Raw genomic sequence first — 24,981 nt, forward strand, 5'->3', positions numbered from 1 at the left:
ATACCCACACCGCAGTGGCACCGTGCACTGGCACGCCACCTTTTGTCCCTTATTTGGTAGTGAGAAAGTTGGAAACCCTACTGGTGACACAGCCTATTTCTCTCTAAAAAATATTGGACCAATTAAAAGTACAATGTCAAATCAAATTCAAACGTTTACCTTGCATTTAAATATGTATTCGCTACAATACTCTTGCATGTTCTGATGGGACAGGAAGCTTGTTACTTATGTGAGGTTACTGGTTAGTTTCAGTCACAATATTTACTTTGGGTTGAGAGTGCAGTGTGCACTCAAACCAGCGGTGGCAGCAATACGCCAAGTAGGCGTCCATCTGCCAGAAAGACAGAGACAAAGGAATTGCCAGGGACGTCACCGGTGGGGCTTTTTGAATCGAGATTCCCTAAAAACGCGCCACTTCGATAAAGGTACAACTTATGCAGCAGGTTTGGAGAATTAACATAGTAGGTTAGGAGAATTAGGTTAAGGTTAGGAAAAGGGTCATCGCTTACCGGACTGTCCGTCAATTTGTGGTGGACGGTACATCACAGGCACACAAACTGCAAAGCGCTGCAAAGCTGAGAGTCTACTGCAGCCATAGGAAGTCTCATTATTCTATATCGGATTTTAAAAAACTCGAACACAATTTGAAGATGTGATACAAAACCACTTTGTTCTTCACAGGGGGATAGAGACATCAATGAATGAGAGCAGTGCACCAGGAAATTTGTCAGATTTTCCGACCACTACTTTTATACAAAATTATTACAGTAATTAATTAGGCAGCTGAAATTTCATAGCATATCAATTTTCATGAATTGGTTGTTCATAGCGAATGAAATTTGAAAATTAAATCTAAAATGTTTATTTTTTCACACGATAGCAGTGCGTGCTAGAGCAAAAAGTTAATTCAAATAATAAATACCCCAAAAAAGCCGCTTTCTAACAGTATAAGGCATTACTAGGTACTGTTCATGGCCCTCTAATGAAGATATGTTTTATACAGCCATCCACTTCACATTAACATTCAACAGGTTAACTAGCATAAATTCATCAATTAACTGTATTTAATCTACCTATAAACTCTGCATGGTTGTACAACATAACATACCATCATCGCGTGACTCCCAAGCTTACTTCGATATGATGGTTATTATATCAATATTTGCGCTTAAATGCGTTTCCGCCACAATTGTCACATAATCTATTTCACAGACCCCAAAAATGATCCACCCTTGTGTAGTGTATTTTGTTTTGTCGACATTGGGAAATATTACAGACAAATTTGCCATTTCCATCAGGCCTATCATGAGTTTTTTATGCGTCAGGTAATTCAACCCCATGAAATGGTTGGATGGAAACCTGGTTATTATTGTTTTTTAAATGATTTATTTAACTTAAATTTTAAGTCAACTTAAGCAGACAAGCTTAAAAAAAAGATACAACAATAATGTCAGATCAAATTAATGTTACAGCAATATCAGTAAAACAAGTGTGGTTTAAAATCAGTTTCAGTCATCTAAAGAATTCAGTGAAAGATGCTAGTTTATCTAACACAATTGTACACTGTTGGGTGTTAATGTTAAAAAGTAGCATATATGCACAACAGTGCTCAGTTTATTTTAAAGATTTTCTTGTCACACGAAATGCATACTCAATCAAAATACATTTCTCCCAGAGCCGCAGATAACATATTTAGGCCTCTACATGGAAGTGAAATGATACGACCACAATGTCAAAAATATAGAAATTAGAAACTTCATTCCAGTCTTAAACTGCAGGGCTCATTAACTAATCTCTTAATACTCATTCTATTTTTGATTTGCATGTTGTTGGAGGTTCCAGAGGTAGTCGTTGGCAAAATTCATAATCTGAGTCATGGCGTTCAGTATCAGGATATCCATGTCGTTATCCAGCATCCCCTCCTCGTGGTAGTTCTTTACCGGCAGGATGCAGTTCATGGGAAGGCCTAGAAAATTACTGCATTCATGCATCTGAAAAACGTTGGAGACAAAAAGGTCTGGATCAGTTTTGCCTGAGTGATGGTTGCGTGCCACATCATCAACTGTGCAGTTGGGCATCAGATTGCCTCATCATATTATATGGTTAGCTGACATGTTAAACACTTGTCCAGGCAATGTGACATGTGTTCAGGTCTGAGGTCATGTGATTTACCTTCTCTTTGATCGCCTTGCTGTAGTAGATTCTCTTCACATCCTTGTTCACCAGCTCACAAGCCTTGTCTGGCATGGTCATGACAACAACTTGAGGGATTTCTGCCGTAGAAATGAATATTTAATGAATAGAAGGACTAGCATAAGTAACACTGTGTCATGTAATAGTGAAAAGTCAAGAGCTACAGCTGAAAGGTGACAACTGATCGCCAGACATAGTTGTAGTTACCATTGAGAAACAGAGTTTAAAGAGCTTACTTACTCAGTCTGCTGGCTGCTGCCCTGATGCTCTTCATCTTGTCTATGACATCCTTTTGCATGCGAGAGATTTTGTCCGCTGACACAATACTCACCAGGCAGTGAGTTTTGTCACTTAAGCTGGGATTCTGAATGAATTCCTTTTTTTGATCCGATAATGGGTGGACAGGATTGAACTGGCCAAGAAAATATAAGATTTGTTAGTGTGTGTGTGTACAGTTGAAGTCGCAAGTTTACATACACTTAGGTTGGAGTCATTAAAACTCGTTTTTCAACAACTCCACAAATTTCTTGTTAACAAACTATAGTTTTGGCAAGTAGGTTAGGACATCTACTTTGTGCATGACACAAGTAATTTTTCCAAAAATTGTTTACAGACAGATTATTTCACTTATAATTCACTGTCTCATAATTCCAGTGGGTCAGACGTTTACATGCACTAAGTTGACTGTGCCTTTAAACAGTTAAGAAAATTCCAGAAAATTATGTCATGGCTTTAGAACCTTCTGATAGGCTAATTGATATAATTTGAGTCAATTGGAGGTGAACCTGTGGATGTATTTCAAGGCCAACCTTGACATCATGGGAAAATCAAAAGAAATCAGCCAAGACCTCAGAAAAAAAATTGTAGACCTCCACAACTCTGGTTCATCCTTGGGAGCAATTTCCAAACGCCTGAAGGTACCACGTTCATCTGTACAAAAAATATTACGCAAGAATAAACACCATGGGACCACGCAGCCGTCATTCCGCTCAGGAAGGAGATGCGTTCTGTCTACCAGAGATGATCGTACTTGTGAGAAAATTGCAAATCAATCCCAGAACAACAGCAAAGGACCTTGTGAAGATGCTGGAGGAAACAGGTACAAAAGTATCTAAATCCACAGTAAAACGAGTCCTATATCGACATAACCTGAAAGGCTCTTTGCAAGGAAGAAGCCACTGCTCCAAAACCGCCATAAAAAAGTCAGACTACAATTTGCAATGGCACATGGGGACCAAGATCGTACTTTTTGAAGAAATGTCCTCTGGTCTGATGAAACAATAATAGAACTGTTTGGCCATAATGACCATCGTTATTTTTGCATGAAAAAGGGGGAGGCTTGCAAGCCGAAGAACACCATCCCAACCGTGAAGCACGGGGGTGGCAGCATCATGTTGTGGGGGTGCTTTGATGCAGGAGGGTCTGGTGGACTTCACAAAATAGATGGCATCATGAGGGAGGAAAAGTATGTGGATATATTGAAGACATCAGTCAGGAAGTTAAAGCTTGGTCGCAAATGGGTCTTCCAAATGAACAATGACCCCAAGCATACTTTCACAGTTGTGGCAAAATGGCTTAAGGACAACAAAGTCAAGGTATTGGTGTGGCCATCACAAAGCCCTGACCTCAACCCTATAGAACATTTGTGGGCAGAACTGAAAAGGCGTGTGCGAGCAAGGAGGCCTACAAACCTGACTCAGTTACACCAGCTCTGTCAGGAGGAATGGGCCAAAATTCACCCAACTTATTGTGAGAAGCTTGTGGAAGGCTACCCGAAACGTTTCACCCAACTTTAAATTGTTTAAGGCAATGCTACCAAATACTAATTGAGTGTATGTACACTTCTGACCCACTGGGAATGTGATGAAAGAAATAAAAGCTGAAATAAATCATTCTCTACTATTGTTCTGACATTGCACATTCTTAAAATAAAATGGTGATGCTAACTGACCTAAGAAAGGGAATTTTTACTAGGATTAAATGTCAGGAATTGTGAAAAACTGAGTTTAAATGTATTTGGTTAAGGTGTGTGTAAACCTCCGATGTGTGTGTGTTGACGTCTGCATTACCTCATAGCCCTCTGGTAGATGGCCCTTCAGAGCATTGATGAGGTCATCAAGGTGCATGCCATTTTTGTTGTCTTCCAGACCCATGACATCATTGAATGCAAAGGGAAGACGTTTTTCTCCTGAACGGCCTTGAATGTAGTGTGTGTCATACTGAAAATACATTTTTTATTTAATAACGTGCATCTTTTTTTCTATGGAAAGGATAAATACCCTCACACACATGAAAGCATCCCAAACTGAGGCTCAGAATCAACAAATATATACACTGTGTGTACTAAACATTAGGAACCCCTGATATTTCACCTGAACTCTACCTACAGTACATGTACATATTACCTCAATTACCTCGACTAACTGGTGCCCGCGCACGTTGACTCTATACTGGTACCCCCCTGTAAATAGCCTCGCTATCGTTATTTTACTGCTGCTCTTTAATTATTTGTTACTTTTATTTGTAATTTTTTCCGTATCTATTTTTTTCCTTAACACTTATTTTTTCTTAACTGCATTGTTGGTTAAGGGCTTGCATTTCACTGTAAGGTGAATACCTGTTGTATTCGGAGCATGTGACAAATAACATTTGATCTTTCCATGACATACAGTAGACTGACCAGGTGAAAGGTATGATCCCATATTGATGTCACTTGTTAAATCCACTTCAATCAGTGTAGGTGAAGGGGAGGAGACAGGTTAAAGAATATTTATAAGCCTTGAGACAATTGAGACATGGATTGTGTATGTGTGCCATTCAAAGGGTGAATGGGCAAGACACAATATTTAAGTGCCTTTGAACGGGTTCTGGTAGTAGGTGCCAGGCCCACAGGTGTGTCAAAAACTGCAACGCTGCTGGGTTTTTCACGCTCAACAATTTCCCGTGTGTATCAAGAATGGTCCATCACCCAAAGGACATCCAGCCATCTTAGCACTCCAATGTGGGAAGCATTGGAGTCAACATGGGCCAGCGTCCCTGTGGAATGCTTTCGACACCTTGTAGAAAATGCCCCGACGAATGAAGGCTGTTTTGAGGGCAAAAGGGGGTGCAACTCAATAGTTGAAAGCTGTTCCTAGTGTAAGTGTGTGTGTGTGTGTGTGTGTGTATACAGCACCAGTCAAAAGTTGACACAGCTACTCATTCAACGGTTTTTCTTTATTTTTACTATATTGTAGAATAATAGTGAAGACATCAAAACTATGAAATAACACATGGAATCATGTAGTAACCAAAAAAAGTGTTCAACAAATCTAAATTTATTTGAGATTCTTCAAAGTAGCCACCCTTTGCCTTGATGACAGCTTTGCACACTCTTGGCATTCTCTCAACCAGCTTCACCTGGAACGCTTTTTCAACCGTCTTGAATGAGTTCCCACATATGCTGAGCACTTGTTGGCTGCTTTTCCTTCACTCTGTGGTCCAACTCATCTCAAACCATCTCAATTGGGTTGAGGCTGGTTGATTGTGGAGGCCAGGTCATCTGATGCAGCACTCCATCACACTCATTGGTCAAATAGCCCTTACACAGCCTGGAGGTGTGTTTTGCGTCATTGTCCTGTTGAAAAACAAATGAGAGTCCTACTAAGCACAAACCAGATGGGATGGCGTATTGCTGCAGAATGCTGTGGTAGCCATGCTGGTTAAGTGTGCCTTGAATTCTAAATAAATCAGCAAAGCACCCCCACACCATCACACCTCCTCCGCCATGCTTCATGGTGGGAACCACACGTGCAGAGATCATCCGTTCACCTACTTTGCGTCTCACAAAAACACGGCGGTTGGAACAAAAAAAATCGAATTTACCAAGAGACAGATTTCCACCAGTCCATTGCTCGTGTTTCTTGGTCCAAGCAAGTCTCTTCTTATTGATGTCCTTTAGAAGTGGTTTCTTTGCAACAATTTGACCATGAAGGCCTGATTCACGCAGTCTTCTCTGAACAGTTGATGTTGAGATGGGTCTGTTACTTGGATTTTGTGAAGCATTTATTTAGGCTGCAATCTGAGGTGCAGTTAACTCTAATTAACTTATCCTCTGCAGCAGAGGTAATTCTGGGTCTTCCTTTCCTGTGGTGGTCCTCATGAGAGCGAGTTTCATCATAGCACTTGATGGTTTTTGCGACTGCACTTGAAGGAAGTTCTTGAAATGTTCTGGATTGACTGACCTGTCTTAAAAAATGATGGACTGTTGTTTCTGTTTGCTTATTCGAGCTGTTCTTGCCATAATATGGACTTGGTTTTTTACTAAATAAGGCTATCATCTGTATATCAACCCTACCTTGTCACAACCCAATTGATTAGCTCAAACGCATTAAGATGGAAAGAAATTCTACAAATTAACAAGGCACACCTGTTAATTGAAATGCATTCCAGGTGACTACCTCATGAAGCTGGTTGAGAGAATGCTGTCATCAAGGCAAAGGGTGACTACTTTGAAGAATCTCAAATATAAAATATATTTTGATTTGTTGAACGCTTTTTGGTTACTACATGATTCCATATGTGTTATTTCATAGTTTTGATGTCTTCATTAGTATTCTACAATGTACAAAATAGTAAAAATAAAGAAAAACCCTTGAATGAGTAAGTGTATCCAAACGTTTGACTGGTACTGTAAGTATTCAGACCCTTTACTCAGATCCTTTATATAAAATTGATTTAGGGCACAATGCTCCGAAATGTGCATGCTCCGAAAGTAAAACTGCAAGACCAACGTTTCGTTTTTTAACTCAAAGGATATAACTAAGCAGTAGAATACGTATTATAAACTGGGTGGTTCGAGCTCTGAATGCTGATTGGCTGACATCCGTGGTATATCAGAGCGTATACCATGGGTATGTCAAAACATTTATTTTTACTGTTCTAATTATGTTGGTAATTTATTATAGCAATAAGGCACCTCATGGGTTTGTGATATATGGCCAATATACCACGGCTAATATAACATTTCTACTGTGTACATTTCTACTTTGTATTCTACTGTGTAGTTACATCCTTGGCATTTATCTAGTCTTGATAATGTGATGTAATCAACTCATTTATATTTTCTTTATTGACAGATGTGTGCTTTCATTTGTCTTGTCCCTTTTCTTTATGCACCTTTTCATATAAAAATATGTAAATGATATACATTTATGCTCCATATTTTATTTGAAGTTTCCAACAGTCTTAGTGTATTTATTCTTTCCATGGTCCTACTTTTGCAAACCTACACCCCTGTGATTGACTACGTTTTGCAAGTAAATTAGCGCAGACAACCTCTGTTCCTGTATGTCCCTCTTCATGTCTCTGCCTGTTTGTAGCTCATGAAATACTGTGTCTTAGTGTACCAGGATATATTAGGTAGCCATATCCCATGCCTGCACTGTGTATGTGTTAAATGTATTAGGCACCGCAGCTTACGGTCATGGTGAAGCTAAAGCCACCGGTATCAGCAGCTACCAGGGCACCACCTGTTATCCGATTTTGGAAGACATTGTTGACAGAGTTGATGAAGCTGGACTTTCCTGCACCGATTCCTCCATATAGCAGGCATCTGAGCTGGCCCACGTCAGGATCACTCAGTTTAAAGTTCCTCAGTGCATCCACCATGTGGTCTCTCTCTCCTTTACTGTGAGAGACAATGAAGAGTACCTGTTACTTCTTGTTTTGTTTGCCTGGCTGGCCACTGTTTCCAAATGCTAACCCTTTTAGCATCTGTGGCACGGGTTCAATGCAAATCAGTGGTACCGATATTAGCATGTTTTTGCATGATTCATGTCCTAATCATCCTAAAGTATTTCAAATTGATTGTGTAGCTCAATTAAGTTACTTATTGCTGATTTGGACATGAAGCGTGGGAAATGCTAATTTCGGAACCATTGACTTGCTATGGATTTGTGACACAAATGCTAAACATTTAGCATTTTGAAACAGAGGCCATATACTGCCTATAATGATGTACAGGGAAATTGTATCAAGATAACACCAGGACTAATTTAAGATGGTGGGAAAACTGATCTCAGCAATTTAGTATAGCACACCATTCACACAACCCATGATAGTGATTGTAATTATAACCTAAACGTTTGTTTTACTTTCTCTCTTTCTCCTTCATATCGGTCAGTCAGTACAGTACTTACCTCCAACATGTTTTCCTCCATTGTTGGTCAAATTCTGTGTGACATACATGGAAGACATTTTGATTAAATTAGTTCATTACTGTTTTCCACATTCCAACACCCCCCCATCTCTTACTATCGAAACAATTTGAAGATTTTGATTACAATGACACAATTAATGAGAGTAGGCTACAGTCAATGATACAGGGTATGTACTATATATGTAATGCCTTGGGGCTGTGGTCAATGCATGCTCTAAAACGGTGTCTGCAGGTTCCCAGAACAAGTCAAAAGAATTGGGGCCGATGCACTGTGCTTGAACAGAATTTGCACTCACACCTGATATTCACTATCAGGGGTTGACTATTTTACAGATATGTCATATCTCTCTTACCCTTTGGTGGGGATGGTGATGGGGGTGGTAATGGGGTTGGTGATGGGGGTGGTGTCCGTGCTGGCGTTGATCCTTTTCCACCCATGTTTGCTTTTCTGAGAGGGAATGTAACAGGGTTGGGGTCAATTCCAATTTCATTAGAAATACCAATTGAATTATTGAATTCACTCATGAAGTGGAGAATTTATATTGAATTTCAACAATCTTTCAAGTTATTGAATTGGAATTAGACTGCATGGACTTCTATTGGAATTTCATCGGAATTGTAAAACATTTCATCTGTGGAATTGAATTGGAATTCACTATATTTACATTTCCCAGGTAATGCAATGTATCAAACATTGACTATAGAATTGGTATTTCTATAGTTCCAGTATAGTTAGGCTGTCTGAACAGTGACATGATCTGCCTGAAAGCCTGAGGGAATTGAATTTGTGGAATTGTTGTGACCTAATATTTAATTGGGAATTGAATTATTGGAATTTACCTAACATTGGAATGGAGAGGAAATTAGGTCTCTGAATTCAAAGACTGACCTGGAATTTTAATTGAATTAAATCATTTCTAATTGAATATGTGGAATTAGAATCCCAGTGCAGTCAAAAATGTGATTTTCCTGTGTTTTATATATACTTCCACACTATGAGGTTGGATTAATACTCTGAAATTGTGAAAATTATGATAATTTAGTGTAAGAGCTGTTTTAAAAGACCGCTTGAAATTTCAGCCTGTTTTGGTGGGATGGAGTGTTGGCCTCCCTAGTGATATCCCCAGGCGGTAAATTAGTTAGTAGACCAATAAGAAAGAGTGTTCCAAACCTCTGCCAATAACAGATAGTTTTCACCTCCCCACAGTCCTGTACCTAACATTTTTGCTTGAGAAATTTCTCTTTGCTACGAAGCTATGTGTTTGTTCTCTATTAAAATGGTTAAAAACGATCATAGAAAGGTACTTAATTGTTAGCCAAAAATGATTTGATAGTGAGATAAAAAACAGCTGCATTGGACCTTTAACTCAACACTGGAACATAAAAATACTATGTGTTGAATAGTATGTGATGTCTGCACTGCAGCTAGTAGGGCTAGGTGGATACCAGTATTACAATATTTGTTCCATGGCAAAAATGAAAATACGAATCAGACAAATCTTTGGTCCTTTAAATACCTGCTGTATGTAAGATAGTGTGCTATAGCTTGAAAAATAAATACATGTGACTCTGGATGGCAACATAATGATGTTTGTTTCCAACATTAGGGCTGTTTTCCTAAAGAAGTTTAATCCGCTTCATGTTTTGTTTCCTTGCCACGTTACTAAGGAATATTGTGATATTGGTATCGTCAAGGCCCTAGTAGCTACACTACATGGCCAGATGTATGTGGACACCCCTTCAAATTAGTGGATTCAGCTATTTCAGCCACACCCGTTGATGACAGGTGTATAAAATTGAGCACACAGCCATGCAATCTCCATAGACAAACATTGGCAGTAGAATGGCCCATACTGAAGAGATCAGTGACTTTCAACGTGGCGCCGTCATAGGATTCCTCCCTTTAAACAAGTCAGTTCGTAACATTTCTGCCCTGCTAGAACTGCCCTGGGCAACTGTAAATGTTGTTATTGGGAAGTGGAAACATCTAGGAGCAACAACGGCTCAGCCGCAAAGTGGTAGGCCACACAAGCTCACAGAACGGGACCACAAGTGCTGAAGCGTGTAAAAATCATCTGTCCTCGGTTGCGACACTCACTACTGAGTTCCAAACTGCCTCTGGAAGCAACATCAGCACAAACTGTTAGTCGAGACCGTCATGAAATGGTTTTCCATGGCTGAGCAGCCACGCACAAGCCTAAGATCACCATGTGCAATGCCAAGCGTCGGCTGGAGCAGTGGAAACACGTTCGCTGGAGTGATCAATCACGCGTCACCATCTGGCAGTCCGAAGGACGAATCTGTGTTTGGCGGATGCCAGGAGAACGCTACTTGCCCCAATGCATAGTGCCAACTCTAAAGTTTGGTGTGGGGGGAATAATGGTCTGGGGCTGTTTCATGGTTCAGGCTAAGCCTCTTAGTTCCAGTGAAGGGAAATCTTAACACTACAGCATAAAATTACATTTTAGACGATTCTGTGCTTCCAGCTTTGTGGCAACAATTTGAGGAAGGCCCTTTCCTGTTTCAGCATGTTAATGCCCCCATACACAAAGCGAGGTCCATACAGAAATGGGTTATCGAGATCAGTGTAGAAGAACTTGACATGCCTGCAGAGAGCCCTGACCTCAACCACATCAACACCTTTGGAATGAATGCGAACGCCAACTGCGAGCCAGGCCTAATCGCCCAACATCAGTGCCTGACCTCTAATGCTCTTGTAGCTGAATGGAAGCAAGTCCCCACAGTAATGCTCCAACATTTAGTGGAAAACCTTCCCAGAAGAGTGGAGACTGTTATAGCAGCAAAGGGGTACGCCATATTAATGCCCATGATTTTGGAATTAAATGTTTGACGAGTAGGTGTCCATATACTTTTGGCCATGTAGTGTATTGCAGACTGCTAAGCGCCACATGCAAACAGATATATGGTCTGCATGTGCTGGTGTCTCCTTGTTGCTGTCAACTCAAGGATCGGAAACTGTTGCAAGTGATGTTAAATGCCGTAATACAATCAGTACAACATATGTGGAACTGTCATTTAACTGCACTCAAATTGATGTTTTTCGTTGTTGTTTGTTTTACTCTTGCAGATCTACAATGAGAAAAGAAGGCAGTTCAGCCTGGTAAAGAATTCTCCTTATGAGATGGTGGAGAAGGTAGCTTCAGACATCGAGAAGCTGCTGGCCAAGAAACGCAAAGCACTTGATGTAAGTCAGCAATTTGACTTCTATTTATTTCACCAAAAAACATAACATTTAGTGTCAATTTGACACACAGATTTAGCTCGGTCCTGGGCTAAAAAGCAAGTTCAATAGTGAATCTCCATTGAAAATGCTTCTTAATCCAAGATTCCCTACTGGAAATTTCACACAAAATGAACACATTTCATATGCAATATATTAGTATTGCGAACGCAATGACTTGATAACCTGTTTCCAATACTTTTTTAATCTATACTGAACAAAAATATAAATGCAACAATTTCAAAGATTTTGCTGAGTTACAGTTCTTAAGGAAATCAGTCACTTGAAATAAATTAGTCACTAATCTTTGGATTTTACAAGACAGGGCAGGGTCGCACCCACTGACCCAGGCCCACCCACTGGGGAGCCAGGCCCAGCCAATCAGAATTCGTTTTTCCACACAAGCGCTTTGTTACAGACAGAAATACTCCTCAGTTTCATCAGCTGTCCGGGTGGCTGGTCTCAGACTCAGACGATCCCGCAGGTGAAGAAGCCGGATGTGGAGGTCCTGGGCTGGTATGGTTACACCTGGTCTGCGGTTGTGAGGCCGGTTGGACGTACTGCCAAATTCTCTAAAATGACGTTGGAGGCGACTTATGGTAGAGAAATGAACATTCAATTCTCTGGCAACAGCTCAGGTGGATATTCCTACAATCAGCATGCCAATTGCGCGCTCCCTCAACTTATGGCATTGTGTGACCCAACTTCGCATTTTAGAGTGGCATGTTGTTGTCCCCAGCACAAGGTGCACCTGAGTAATGATCATGCTGTTTAATCAGCTTTTTGATATGCCGCACCTGTCAGGTGGATGGATTATCTTGGCAAAGGAGAAATGCTCACTAACAGGAATGTAAACAAATCTGTGCACAAAATGTGAGAGAAATTAGCTTTTTGTGCGTATGGAACATTTCTGTGATCTTTTATTTCAGCTCATGAAACATGGGACCAACACTTCACATGTTGCTTTTATATTTTTGTTCAGTATATTTAGGAACAAAAAATGCACCTCAAACCAGCTGGTGTTTGTGAAAGCAAAGACAGGTGGAATGCATTTTTAACAAGTTACAATTCAATTTGTGTTTCAGTAAACATTTGTTATTGTATAATTAATTTATAGTTTTAATATATGTCCAGGAAACTTCCCCATAATATAGAAGATGTATAGGAACAATAGAAGACAATGTTACATTTCCTTTTAGCGCAAATTATTGGCAGCATCTACAAACATTGTAGTATAGCAATTCGATTTTTCCTTTTGCAATGCAAATATTGTACTGTATATCGATCAGGTCCTCTAACAATTTTTCTATCAGCAGAATAAATTGTTTTGTATTGTTCATAAAAGATAAAATAAAAAATGAATAAAAAATGTGACTAGACTTACCTTGTTGGTACTAGTTCCTCCTGAGGCTGAGATTCTGGTATAGTTGTGAAAAAAAGGATTGCACCAGCACCTATTTATACCTGCACAGTAGAAAGTGAAATTCAGGTGAGGAGGGCTGTCTAGCTCTCCTATTGCTATACCCATTTCTTGTAAATGGTCCCTCTATTACTATAATGGCTCCATAGTTTTACTTTCAATATAAGTTTCTGTCACGTCCTGACCAGTATAAGGGTTATTTGTTATTGTAGTTTGGTCAGGATGTGGTAGAGGGTATTTTGTTTATGTGGTTCAGGGTGGTGATTTGTGTAGTAGGGTGTTTGATTTATTATTTCTGGGTTTTGGTCTATGTTCTATGTTTTGTATTTCTATGTTCTTTCTGGTTTGTTGTATTTCTATGTTTAGGTTGATAAGGGGTTGGACTCTCAATTGGAAGCAGGTGCTTTCTCGTTGCCTTTGATTGAGAGTCCTATATATGGGTAATTGTTTGGTTTGGTGTTGTGGGAGTTTGTTTCTTGTTTTGCCTGTGTGAGCATGACAAGACTGTTTTGTTGTTCGTGTGTACTTCGTTTTTGTTATTTTGGTGTTCTCTTTATTTAAAAATAAATACAAGATGAGCATCCACATTCCTGCTGCGTTTTGGTCCTCTATTCCCGACGACAGCCGTTACAGAATCTCCCACCACAATAGGACCAAGCAGCGGAGAAGGGAGCGATGGGAATATGATATGGACTGTCGGGAAAAGGAGACATGGGCAGAGTTGAGGAGAGGCATTTCCAGGGCTGTGGAGGATTTAAGGGAACCCGAGAGGCAGCCCCAAGATTTTTTTTTGGGGGGGGCACACGGGTAGTTCGGCTGGGCGAGGAGTGAGCCCCAGGCCAAATCCCCGTACCTTTTTTGGGCAACCAGTGACTGGACAGGTCCCGTGCTTCGGGGTAATGGGTACTGTGGCGAGGCCAAGTATTTTTAGGCCAGTACGCGCCAGTACCAGCGCCCCGCATTTGCCAGGGGGAAGTGGGCATCCAGCCAGTAAGAGCGATGCCAGTTCTGCGCTCGAGACCGCCAGTACGCCTCTACGGTCCAGTGCGTCAGCCCAGTCCGACTCGTCCTGTTCCCGCTCCCCGCACTAGCCCTGAGGTGCGTGTTCCCAGGCTGATACCTCCAGTACCAGTACCAGCACCACGCATCAGGCTTCTAGTGCGTCAACCCAGTCCGACTCTGCCTGTTCCCGCTCCCCGCACTAGCCCTGAGGTGCGTGTCCCCAGACTGGCACATCCAGTATCACGCATCAGGCTTCCAGTGCGTCAGCCCAGCCTCGAGAGTACGGCACCAGTGTGCAGTCCAGAGTTTCCGGCACCAGTGTGCAGTCCAGAGTATCCGGCACCAGTGTCTAGTCCGGAACCGAGGGAGACTGCCTGCGACCCCGAACCAAGGGAGTCTGCCTGCGACCCGGAACCGAGTAAGTCTGTTGACGATCCGGAACTAAATATGATTAACTGTATCAAATGAGTCTGCCTACAGTGTGGAACGGAAGAGGTCTGCCTACGATCCGGAACGATGGGAGTCTGCCTACAGCCCGGAACTGAGCAAGTCTGTCTGCATTCTGGAGGACAGTAGGCCGGAGCCAGAACCACCTCCTGTATAGGTGGGTTGGGGAGGGGGGGTGTAGCACAAGTGCCGTCGGTGACGGCAGCCACCCTCCCTTCCCTCCTTTTAAGTTTAGGGGGATTTTTTATTTTATTTTTTTGGGGGGTTTATTTATGAGGTGCATCTGGGGTCTGCACCTTGAGGGGGGGGGGGGGGGGGGGGGTACTGTCACGTCCTGACCAGTATAAGGGTTATTTGTTATTGTAGTTTGGTCAGGATGTGGCAGAGGGTATTTTGTTTGTGGTTCGGGGTGGTGATTTATGTAGTAGGGTGTTTGATTTATTATTTCCGGGTTTTGGTCTGTTCTACGTTTTGTATTTCTATGTTCTTTCTGGTTTGTTGTATTTCTATGTTTAGGTTGATTGGGGGGGGGGGTTGGACTCTCAATTGGAGGCAGGCGCTTTCTCGTTGCCTCTGATTGAGAGTCCTATATATGGGTAATTGTTTGGTTTGGTGTTGTGGGAGATTGTTTCTTGTTTTGCCTGTGTGAGCATGACAAGACTGTTTTGTTGTTCGTGCGTTCTTCGTTTTTGTTATTTTGGTGTTCTCTTTATTTAAAAATAAATACAAGATGAGCATCCACATTCCTGCTGCGTTTTGGTCCTCTATTCCCGACGACAGCCGTTACACTTTCACTGTTTTTTTTTTTACGAATAAGAGCATCAGGTTATGTGGTTTACACAGAAAGACAAACACTCAGCTCTTATAGTCTTCTAAACCCATTACGTGTCTATGAAGTCAGGCTGTTTAGGCTACTTTAGAAATGGGCTTATGAGGTGACATAGAACCAGAACCGCCCATGTCCTCCGCGAGCGCTGAGGTTAAGTAGAGCTAGCAACCAGCATAGCAACCAGTATAGCAACAGACGCTTTGGTTCATTACGTAGGCCGGTCAGGATTTGACCGTTTCTAGCAACGGCCCTAGCAACAGACGCTAACAGCTAATTGAATCACGTTGTGTACCAGGGGTGGACACTTTTGGCAGTGGACACTATTTGACATGGCAGGCTCTGTTATAAATAATGTGAATATCATTTAAATATTTAATTTCCCGTTCAACTAGGCCTATTCAAAATAATGGGCAGGGCCTTTGTTTTCTCTGTTCTCTAACCTCAACTCTTGAACTTGCAGAGGCTGGCCAGTGAAGCAGAACGTGTCCAGCGAGACCATCCCTGGCACGACAGCGTCAAGGTAACACTACTGTAACACCCTACCAGCAGACTGTCTGCATTTGTAATGTATAAAAGATTCAGCAGGGGGTCATGATACTAAGCACATCCCCTATTGATGTAATGATTATATCAACATTAAATGTTCACCCCACCATCATCATGCACTCCTCAAAGTCATCAATGACCTCACCGCTGCTAGTACTGGTGCCCTCAACATCTTGATTCTCCTTGAACTTACATAAGTTCAGACCCTTTGCTATGAGACTCGAAATTGAGCACAGATGCATCCTGTTTCCATTGATAATACTTGATGTTTCTACAACTTGGAGTCCACCTGTGGTAAATTCAATTGATTGGACATGATTTGGAAAGGCACACACCTGTCTATATAAGGTCTCAGTTGACAGTGCATGTCAGAGCAAAAACCAAACCATGAGGTGGAAGGAATTGCCCGTAGAGCACCGAGACAGGATTGTGTCAAGGCACAGATCTGGGGAAGGGTACCAAAACATTTCTGCAGCGTTCCAGGTCCCCAAGAACAGTGGCCTCCATCATTCTTAAATGGAAGAAGTTTGGAACCACAAAGACTCTTCCTAGAGCTGGCCGTGGGGCCAAACTGAGCAATTGGGGAAGAACGGCCTTGGTCAGGGAGGTGACCAAGAACCCGATGGTCATTCTGACAGAGCTCCAAAGTTCCTCTGTGGGGAACCTCCCAGAAGGACATCCATCTCTGCAGCACTCCACCAATCAGGCCTTTATGGTAGAGTGGCCAGACGGAAGCCACTCTTCAGTAAAATGCACATGACAGCCTGCTTGGAGTTTGCCAAAAGGCACCTAAAGACTCTCGGACCATGAGAAACAAGATTCTCTGGTTTGATGAAACCAAAATTGAACTCTTTGGCCTGAATACAAAGCATCACGTCTAGAGGAAACCGGCACCATCCCTACGGTGAAGCATGGTGGTGGCAGCATAATGCCTTTGATTTTTGGCGGCAGGGACTGGGAGACTAGTCAGGAAGGAGGCAAAGATGAATGGAACAAAGTACAGAGAGATCCTTGATGAAGTCCTGAGCGCTCTGGAGCAGGTTCAGACTGGGGTGAAGGTCTGAACCTTCCAACAGGACAACGACCCTAAGCACACTGCCAAGATAATGCAGGAAGGACTTCGGGACAAGTCTGACTGTCCTTGAGTGGCCCAGCTGGAACCCTGACTCGAAGCCAATCGAGCATCTCTGGAGAGATCTGAAAATAGCTGTGCAGCAACACTCCCCATCAAACCTGACCGAGTTTGAGAGGATTGGGGGAAACTCCCCAAATTCAGGTGTGCCAAGCTTGTAGCGTCATACCCAAGAAGACTTGAGGCTGTAATCGCTGCCAAAGGTGCTTCAACAAAGGGTCTGAATACTTATGTAAATTTGATATTTCAGTTTTGAATTTATACATTTTCAAAAATGTCTAAAAACCTGTTTTTGCTTTGTCATTATGGGGTATTGTGTGTAGATTGATGAAGGGAAAAAAATGTTGAATACATTTTAGAAAAAGGCTGTAATGTAACAAAATGTGGAAAAAGGGTCTGAATACTTTCCGAATGCAATGTATATTTGCAACTGCTTGACAAAAAAAAAACTTGGTCGACCAACAGCCCATCGACCAAACAGTCGACTAAATGGGGTCAGCCCTAAAGTCAAGACCTATATTTTAGCATTAATTATCTTTAAAAATGATACATTTTCTCTAAGCCTCATGTGTAGAATAGCATGAGATGAGCTATAAAACCACACTTCTTTCGGCCCCATGGCAAAGTGTGTAGTATTGCAGGAGCTTTAAAACAGCAACATTTTCTCTCAGCCTCATGTCAAAATGTGTAGAATAGCATGAGATTAGATATAAAACCCCACATTTTTCTCTTTGCCCCATGGCAAAATGTTAATTTGTGTCTATGCCACTGGTGATATAATCCATAGGCTACATTTTTCACCTTGTTTGGTCATTGGCAATTTAGGGCTAGGTTCATTTGGCTGTAACGTCGAAAAGGCAGCATTCGGCAGAAATTTTGGTAGGGTGAACATTATTTTGCCCAAACAGATTGTGAACCCAAATGTGTAATTGATTGTAGTGGGGGGACAATACAGTGCCTTCAGAAAGTATTCACACCCATTGACTTTCTCCACATTTTGTTGCGTTAGACTCACTTTAAAATGTATTAAATATAGATTTATTTTGTCACTGGCCTACACACAATACCCCATAATGTCAAAGTGGAATTATGTTTTTCAATGTTTTTTGTCAGTAAGTATTCAACCCCTCTTATGGCAAAGCTAAATAAGTTCAGGAGTAAAAATTTGCTTAACAAGTCACATAAGTTGCACTCGGTGTACAATAATAGTGTTTAACATAACTCTGTACCCCACACATACTGTACAGTTAACTGTAAGGTCCCTCAGTCGAGTAGTGATTTTCAAACAGATTCAACCACAAAGACCAGGGAGGTTTTCCAATTCCTCGCAAAGGGCACCTATTCTGCCCTACAAAGCAAAAGAGCAGTAACTGCACATTTGGTCAGAAATATGTTAGACATTTTTGATACGTTAAATACATGCTTTATCACGTGGAGAAATATCCTGCCTCCACTGTGTTGTTTTGGAGAAAAGGTTACAGTGAAACCAAGGAAAAAAAGCAGTAACTTCCGTCACTCACTTCAGTTACTGTCTTTTACCTTGGTTTCACCGAGATTTGGGCTGCAGTTACTACGGTTTACCTAGTTATTATTTATTGTTGTTTGCTGATACATGTTTCAAACTATATAACACTGGCAGCCACAAATAAATCTATGATCACATGTTTTAGTAAAAAAAAACAATCATAATGGACATGTATTCCAGTGGTGTACCAAGCAAGAAGGCAGTAACTGCTGTCTAGGGTCAAAGGTCATGTGAGAGGTCAGGGTCAATATAAATAAAAAATAACCTCATAGTAAGACAACAGAACTACATCTCCAATGATCAGACTACAATTCATTTGGCTGGAAAATGTAACAACGTATGTCATTTTTCTCAGTTTCAGTCTATGAGCAGTTACTGCTCTTTTACCTGGTAGGGCAGTATCGGTAGATGTGTAAAAGAAAAACCCATTTAATATCCCTTTGAGCATGGTGAAGTTATAATTGTTACAATTGCAATTGTAAATGAGAACTTGTTCTCAACTTGCCTACCTGGTTAAATAAAGGTGAAATAAAAAAAAATTACACTTTGGATGCATTCGCTACAAAGATACAGGCATCCTTCCTAACATCTAGTCAAATGGCTACCCAGACTATTTGCATTATCCCCTCCCTTTTTACACCACTGCTTCTCTCTGTTGTCATCTATGCAGAGTAACTTTAATAACTCTACCTACATGTACATATTACCTCAAGTAACCGGTACCCCCCCTGTATATAGTCTTGCTATTGTTATTTCACTGCTGCTCTTTAATTACTTGTGACTATTTCTTAGTCGTATTTTTTTGAAACTGCATTGTTGGTTAGGGGCTCGTAAGTAAGAATTTCACTGTAAGCATTAAACATTTCACTGCGCGGAAGACACCTGTTGTAGTCGGCGCATGTGGCTAATAACACTTTATTTTATTTGTCTTACTGTGGACTGATGAATATCAAGGCTTTTAGATCCTTTTGTAACCCTTTCCAGCACCATGCAAGTCAACAATTCTTAATCTTAGTTCTCCTGAGATCTCTTTCGTTCGAGGCATGGTTCACATCAGGCAATGCTTCTTGTGAATAGCAAACTCAAATTTGTGAGTGTTTTTTATAGGGCAAGGCAGCTCCAATCTCGTCTCATTGATTGGACTCCAGGTTAGCTGACTCCTGACTCCAATTAGCTTTTGGAGAAGTCATTAACCTAGAGGTTCACATACTTTTTCCAACCTACACTGTGAATGTTTCAATTATGTATTCAATATAGACAAGAAAAATACAATAATTTGTGTTATTAGTTTAAGCACACTATGTTTGTCTATTGTTGTGACTTAGATGAAGATCAGATAAAATTTGATGACCAATTTATGCAGAAATCCAGGTTATTCCAAAGGGTTCACATACTTTTTCTTGCCACTGTACATAGAGCTGAATCCGATGTTGACATTTTTAGCTAATATCGGCCGATTCCGATATATTGTGCATCCCTACATCCGACCTGTGTTTAAAAAAAAAAAAAAAAAAAACATTTTTATTCCACCCTGTTCATGGGCCAAACCCGTTGGAAAATATGTAGAATTACAATCCATGGAAAAGTTAGCTTGCTAGCTATTCTGACATGCTAGAAAGTAATTGAAACAAGTTGTGAAAAAAGTAACTTCAAGAAACGTGGTTTATTATCTTCTGAAGCAATTGAGTGTCCTGTCTTCATTATAGAAGTTATATTTTGCTATCTCATAAAACAAATGCGATCTCTTTGACGAGACCTTTAGTCAGTGAATTAAGCCGTCTCCATTGTAAATACTCTTTCTGCCATACATGCCTTCAAACTACCGTAAACCCCGTTAAGTATTCCCTTACCTAAGGAAATATTGAGGTGCTCTATGCAAATTATTACCTAAGGTAACCAGGCCCTGGAACTCCCTCTGTGACACCTTTCAGTTCCACCTAAAGCCCCACATCTTCACCATGGCCTACCCACAAGCCCCACCAGTCAGGGGCAGAGGACGGAGCTCAGGGATGAGCTGGTTCGATTGCGCTGGGCTGGGATAGCTGGAGCTGTAACTGGTGGCGCGGACTAAATCAAATCAAATGTTGTTGGACACATACACATATTTAGCAGATGTTATTGCAAGCATGGCCAGCTCAGCCAGGGGGAGCACTGCTGAGTCCTACACACTTTGACATTCCACTTTTCCACATGGTTTGGTCCATTAGCCCATTGAGGCAGGACAGGGCCGGTGGACTCATCCCCCATCCTTCCCTCCCCCACCACACCACCCCAGCCCTCCCAGCAGCAGTGACTCCCTCTGTGAGCCTCACCACCACTGGCTCACTCGCTGTGTACGAACCAGCAGAGCTCACAAATAACAACTCTTCCCCTCCTTATGCACCAACAAAAAATTGTTTGGTTGGATGATTCAGTGGGTTTGACCATATTGTCGTGGGTGTATTATGTATATGAAATACAGGGGTGTAGTTTGTGGTGTTCCTTCATGACAGCAGGACAGTTTGTTTCAGATGAGCATTTCCAATTTATTTTATACTTGTTGAGGGAGTGTGGTTGTTAACTCTGGTTACACTATTATAAGATTGTGACAAACGTAGGGTTGCAAGGGGAGGGTATATTACTGGAAACTTTAGAAGTTTACCAGTAAACTACCAGAAGTTTGGTAACTTTCAAGTTTTTATTTTATTTGATCAGATTACGTCTAGGGGCCTTTTTAGATACTCCAGATAATCACAGGTGTCCGTAATTATTTCTGGTCCTCTGTGTGGACTTATCACATGTAAAATATATAATATAGACCAAATAAAATAAAATGACAAAGCTGTAAAACATTATCCTAAATATAAACCATCAACTTAGTGAATACCGTTGATGTTTAATGTGAGGTTTTCAGCATGAAATATCCTATATATTTTTTTGACATACTTTTATTTATTTTGCTACCTCAATATGTCTTTGTTTTAAATGTTTTGGTGCCAAACTGGTGGCAGTTGTGAAAAAGTCAATAGTTGGAGGAGTTGCTTGGTTCATTGAAAATAATGCCATTGTTGACTAGATGCTTTTTTTTCATTAATTAGGCTATTTTCACTTTAACTATATGGTCTATCCACTAGAAACTCAAGGTCAATATGAACACATATACAACAAATGAGTACTATATATGAATTCATTTTTATAAATTACCAAAGTTACCATAGATTGCCATAGATTTCCTGTTAATTACCAAAATTAATTACGATTCCAGATATTTGGTAAATTAGCGTTAGCCTTGCAACTCTAGGCCAACTTGTCGTCATCCATGTTATGTCTGTTTTGTTTTGGTCTTTACCAGGAGTGGAACATGACGTATTACGATTCCAAGGCAGAGCTAGACTATGTGAGTAGAAAGTGAAAAGCTCATTTCTACACATCCTCTCTCATTTGTTGATAACGCTTTTGAAATCTGTTGAAGAATGAAGTGGTAGTAATATTGTGTGTGTTTGTGTGTGTGGCTCTCTGTGTGTGTGTGTGTGTGTGCGTGTATCTATGTGTGTACGTGTGTTAGCAGTACTCCCTGCAAGATGGTGATGGGGAAACAGTGAGCCCTCCACTTCAGGTGGAGTTTGTGTATGACCCTAACTTCAAAAATAAGGTCAACTACTCCTTCACAGCCGTTCAGATCCCCACAGACATCTACAAAGGAGGTGAGTTTCGCATTAGTGCAATGGACAATGATTGTCTTGTTATTATGTTATTTAGCAGTCATTTGCTGCTCAGTTGAGACTATGGCCCTGTACACACTTGGGTAGAACAACTGATGTACAACACATTTGACACAATGGTTGTGAAACAACAAATATTTTGGCGGATAGTTTGTCTCCTCAATAATGCTTGTGATAATTTTTTTGGTGCAGAAAAACTCCATACTAAATGCTTTGTGTGTGTAAAGGGCTAGAGTGTTTTTCAGTCTTAATTTAGACAGGTGGAAAGTATAAGGTTTACAAGTTAGTAGAGGGGAGAACAGCAGTGCTTGACTTGGACTCAAATAGGTACCGGTACTCAATTTTGGGTGCCAGTACTGTTTATATTTAGGTGCAGGAGCTCTACAATTCTGAGCTAATATTTTATAAGAGGAACAGGAGCTGAAGCAGCACAAAATATGAGGTGCTTGTACTCCTCTCCGGGGAGCTCCTGCCCATGTGAGTTGGAGAACAGGAATGTTAAACAAGTGGCGGTAGCGGTGGGATTATGCACTACCGCCACACCATGCTCCTTCACAGGTACAAAGCCTATATAATGCCTACACCCCCTTGAACTTTTTTCACATTTTGTTGTGTTAAAAAGTGCAAATTAAATAGATTTAGTTGTATTTTTTGGTCTTTGATCTTCACAAAATACTCCATATTGTCAAAGTCAAAAGAAAATTCTACACATTTTTACAAATTAAATAACAAAAATATAGTTGTTGCATAAGTATTCACCCCCTTTGTTTAAGGCAAGTCTAAATTAGTTCAGAAGTAAAACATTTCTTAACAAATAACATAATAAATTATATGACTCACTCTGTATTTAACCCCTTCCTCTGTCCCCCATACATACAACATATGTAAGGTCCCTCGGTCAAGTATTGAATTTCAATCGCAGATTTATCTACAAAGACCAGGGAGCTTTTTGAAAGCCTCATAAAGTAAAGGGCAGTGATTGGTAGATGGGTACCAATAATAAATCAGACATTGAATATATCTTTAAGTATGGTCAAGTTATTAATTATGCTGTGGATGATGCATTACACCACCCACACCGAGCATGGTGTAGTTGCATCATGGTATAGGTATGCTTGACATCGGCAAAGACTGAGGAGTTTTTCAGAATGAAAAGAAACGGGATGGAACTAAGCACAGGCAAAATCCTAGGAAAACCTGCTTCAGTCCGCTTTACACCAGACACTAAAAGAGGAATTCACCTTTCAGGAGGACAGTAACCTACAATATATATACAAAAGTATATGGACACCCCTTCAAATTCGTGGTTTCGGCTATTACAGCCACACCCATTGCTGACAGGTGTATAAAATCGAGCACACGGCCATGCAATCTCCATAGACAAACATTGGCAGTAGAATGGCCTTACTGAAGAGCTGTGTGACTTTCAACGTGGCACCAACAAGTCAGTTTGTCACATTTATGCCCTGCTATAGCTGCCCCGGTCAACTGTAACTGCTGTTATTGTGAAGTGGAAACGTCTAGGAGCAACAGCGGCTCAGCCGCGAAGTGGTAGGCCACACAAGCTCACAGAACGGGACCGCCGAGTCCTGAAGCGGTAGCACATAAAAAACATCTGTCCTCGGTTGCAACACTCACTGCGTCACGTTGTTGGTGAGATTCATGAAATGGGTTTCTATGGCCAAGCAGCCGCACACAAGCATAAGATCACCATGCGCAATGCCAAGCATCGATTGGAGTGGTGTAAAGCTCGCCGCCATTGGACTCTGGAGCAGGGGAAACGTGTTCTCTGGAGTGATGGATCACGCTTCACCATGTGTCAGTCCGACGGACAAATCTGAGTTTGGCGGATGCCAGGAGATTGCTACCTGCCCCAATGCATAGTGCCAAATGTAAGGTTTGGTGGTTTGGGCTAGGCTCCTTAGTTCCATTGAAGGGAAATATTAACGCTACAGCTTACAATGACATTCTAGATGATTCTGTGCTTCCAACTTTGTGGCAACAGTTTGGGGGCAGGCCCTTTCCTGTTTCAGCATGACAATGCCCCCATGCACAAATCGAGGTCCATACAGAAATTGTTTGTCGAGATTGGTGTGGAAGAACTTGACTGGCCTGCACAGAGCCCTAACCTCAACTCCATCAAACACCTTTGGGATGAATTGGAACACAGTCCCCGCTGCAATATTCCAACATCTTGTGGAAAACCTTCCCAGAGGAGTGGAGGCTGTTATAACAACAAAGGGGGGACCAACTCCATATTCATGCCCATGATTTTGGAATGAGATGTTCGACAAGCAGGTGTCCACATACTTTTGGTCTTTTAGTATATCTGGACATTCAAAGACTTTCTGGACTTCCCTTTGTTGCTGCAATAACACTCTTCAGCTGCAACATCCTAACCAATAACAAGTTATTACTACTGATAATGGGATTATGAAATCATAAACGGACTTATTATGCAACTAAAACGAGCGCAAGTCAAATGGTCTCCAACAGAATAATGGGCAAATATTGCCCAGTACAGTGGGCAAAGCTCTTTTGAGACTTAACCAAGAAGACTCAGTTGTAATCGCTGCCAAAGGTGTTTCTAACATGTATTGACTCAGGAGGTGAATACTTATCTAATCTAGGTATATTAGTGTTTGATTTTTCATTCATCTTTTAAAAAAATATATAATTTCTTTCAATTTGACATTATAGAGTATTTTGTGTCGATTGTTGCCAAAAAATTCCAATTAAATCCAGG

The 24,981-nt window shown here is 41.1% G+C and overlaps 2 protein-coding genes across 3 annotated transcripts in view; one reads left to right on the plus strand and one right to left on the minus strand.

Annotated features, from left to right (window-relative positions):
• The window catches only part of cacna2d2b (calcium channel, voltage-dependent, alpha 2/delta subunit 2b), an 80,908-nt gene that overhangs the window by 25,819 nt on the left and 30,108 nt on the right, over positions 1-24,981 (plus strand). The window contains exons 3-6 of one of the 2 annotated variants that reach the window (XM_029776128.1): positions 11,481-11,597; positions 15,792-15,851; positions 21,866-21,910; positions 22,079-22,217. In XM_029776128.1, coding sequence (XP_029631988.1) covers positions 11,481-11,597; positions 15,792-15,851; positions 21,866-21,910; positions 22,079-22,217 — 361 coding nt within the window. The remainder of the gene's footprint in view (positions 1-11,480; positions 11,598-15,791; positions 15,852-21,865; positions 21,911-22,078; positions 22,218-24,981) is intronic. The other variant, XM_029776127.1, reaches the window with a different exon arrangement.
• On the minus strand, positions 1,367-13,168 carry LOC115208239 (interferon-induced protein 44-like). The gene is made up of 8 exons (XM_029776129.1): positions 13,018-13,168; positions 8,746-8,840; positions 8,373-8,406; positions 7,654-7,861; positions 4,263-4,412; positions 2,434-2,605; positions 2,173-2,273; positions 1,367-1,991 (listed from the first exon to the last, which is right to left on the minus strand). The coding sequence occupies exons 2-8, from the start codon at positions 8,828-8,830 to the stop codon at positions 1,809-1,811; spliced, it is 933 nt and encodes a 310-aa protein (XP_029631989.1). The 5' UTR covers positions 8,831-8,840; positions 13,018-13,168; the 3' UTR covers positions 1,367-1,808.

This window comes from Salmo trutta, chromosome 14, assembly GCF_901001165.1.
Source record: "Salmo trutta chromosome 14, fSalTru1.1, whole genome shotgun sequence".
NCBI lineage: Eukaryota > Metazoa > Chordata > Actinopteri > Salmoniformes > Salmonidae > Salmo > Salmo trutta.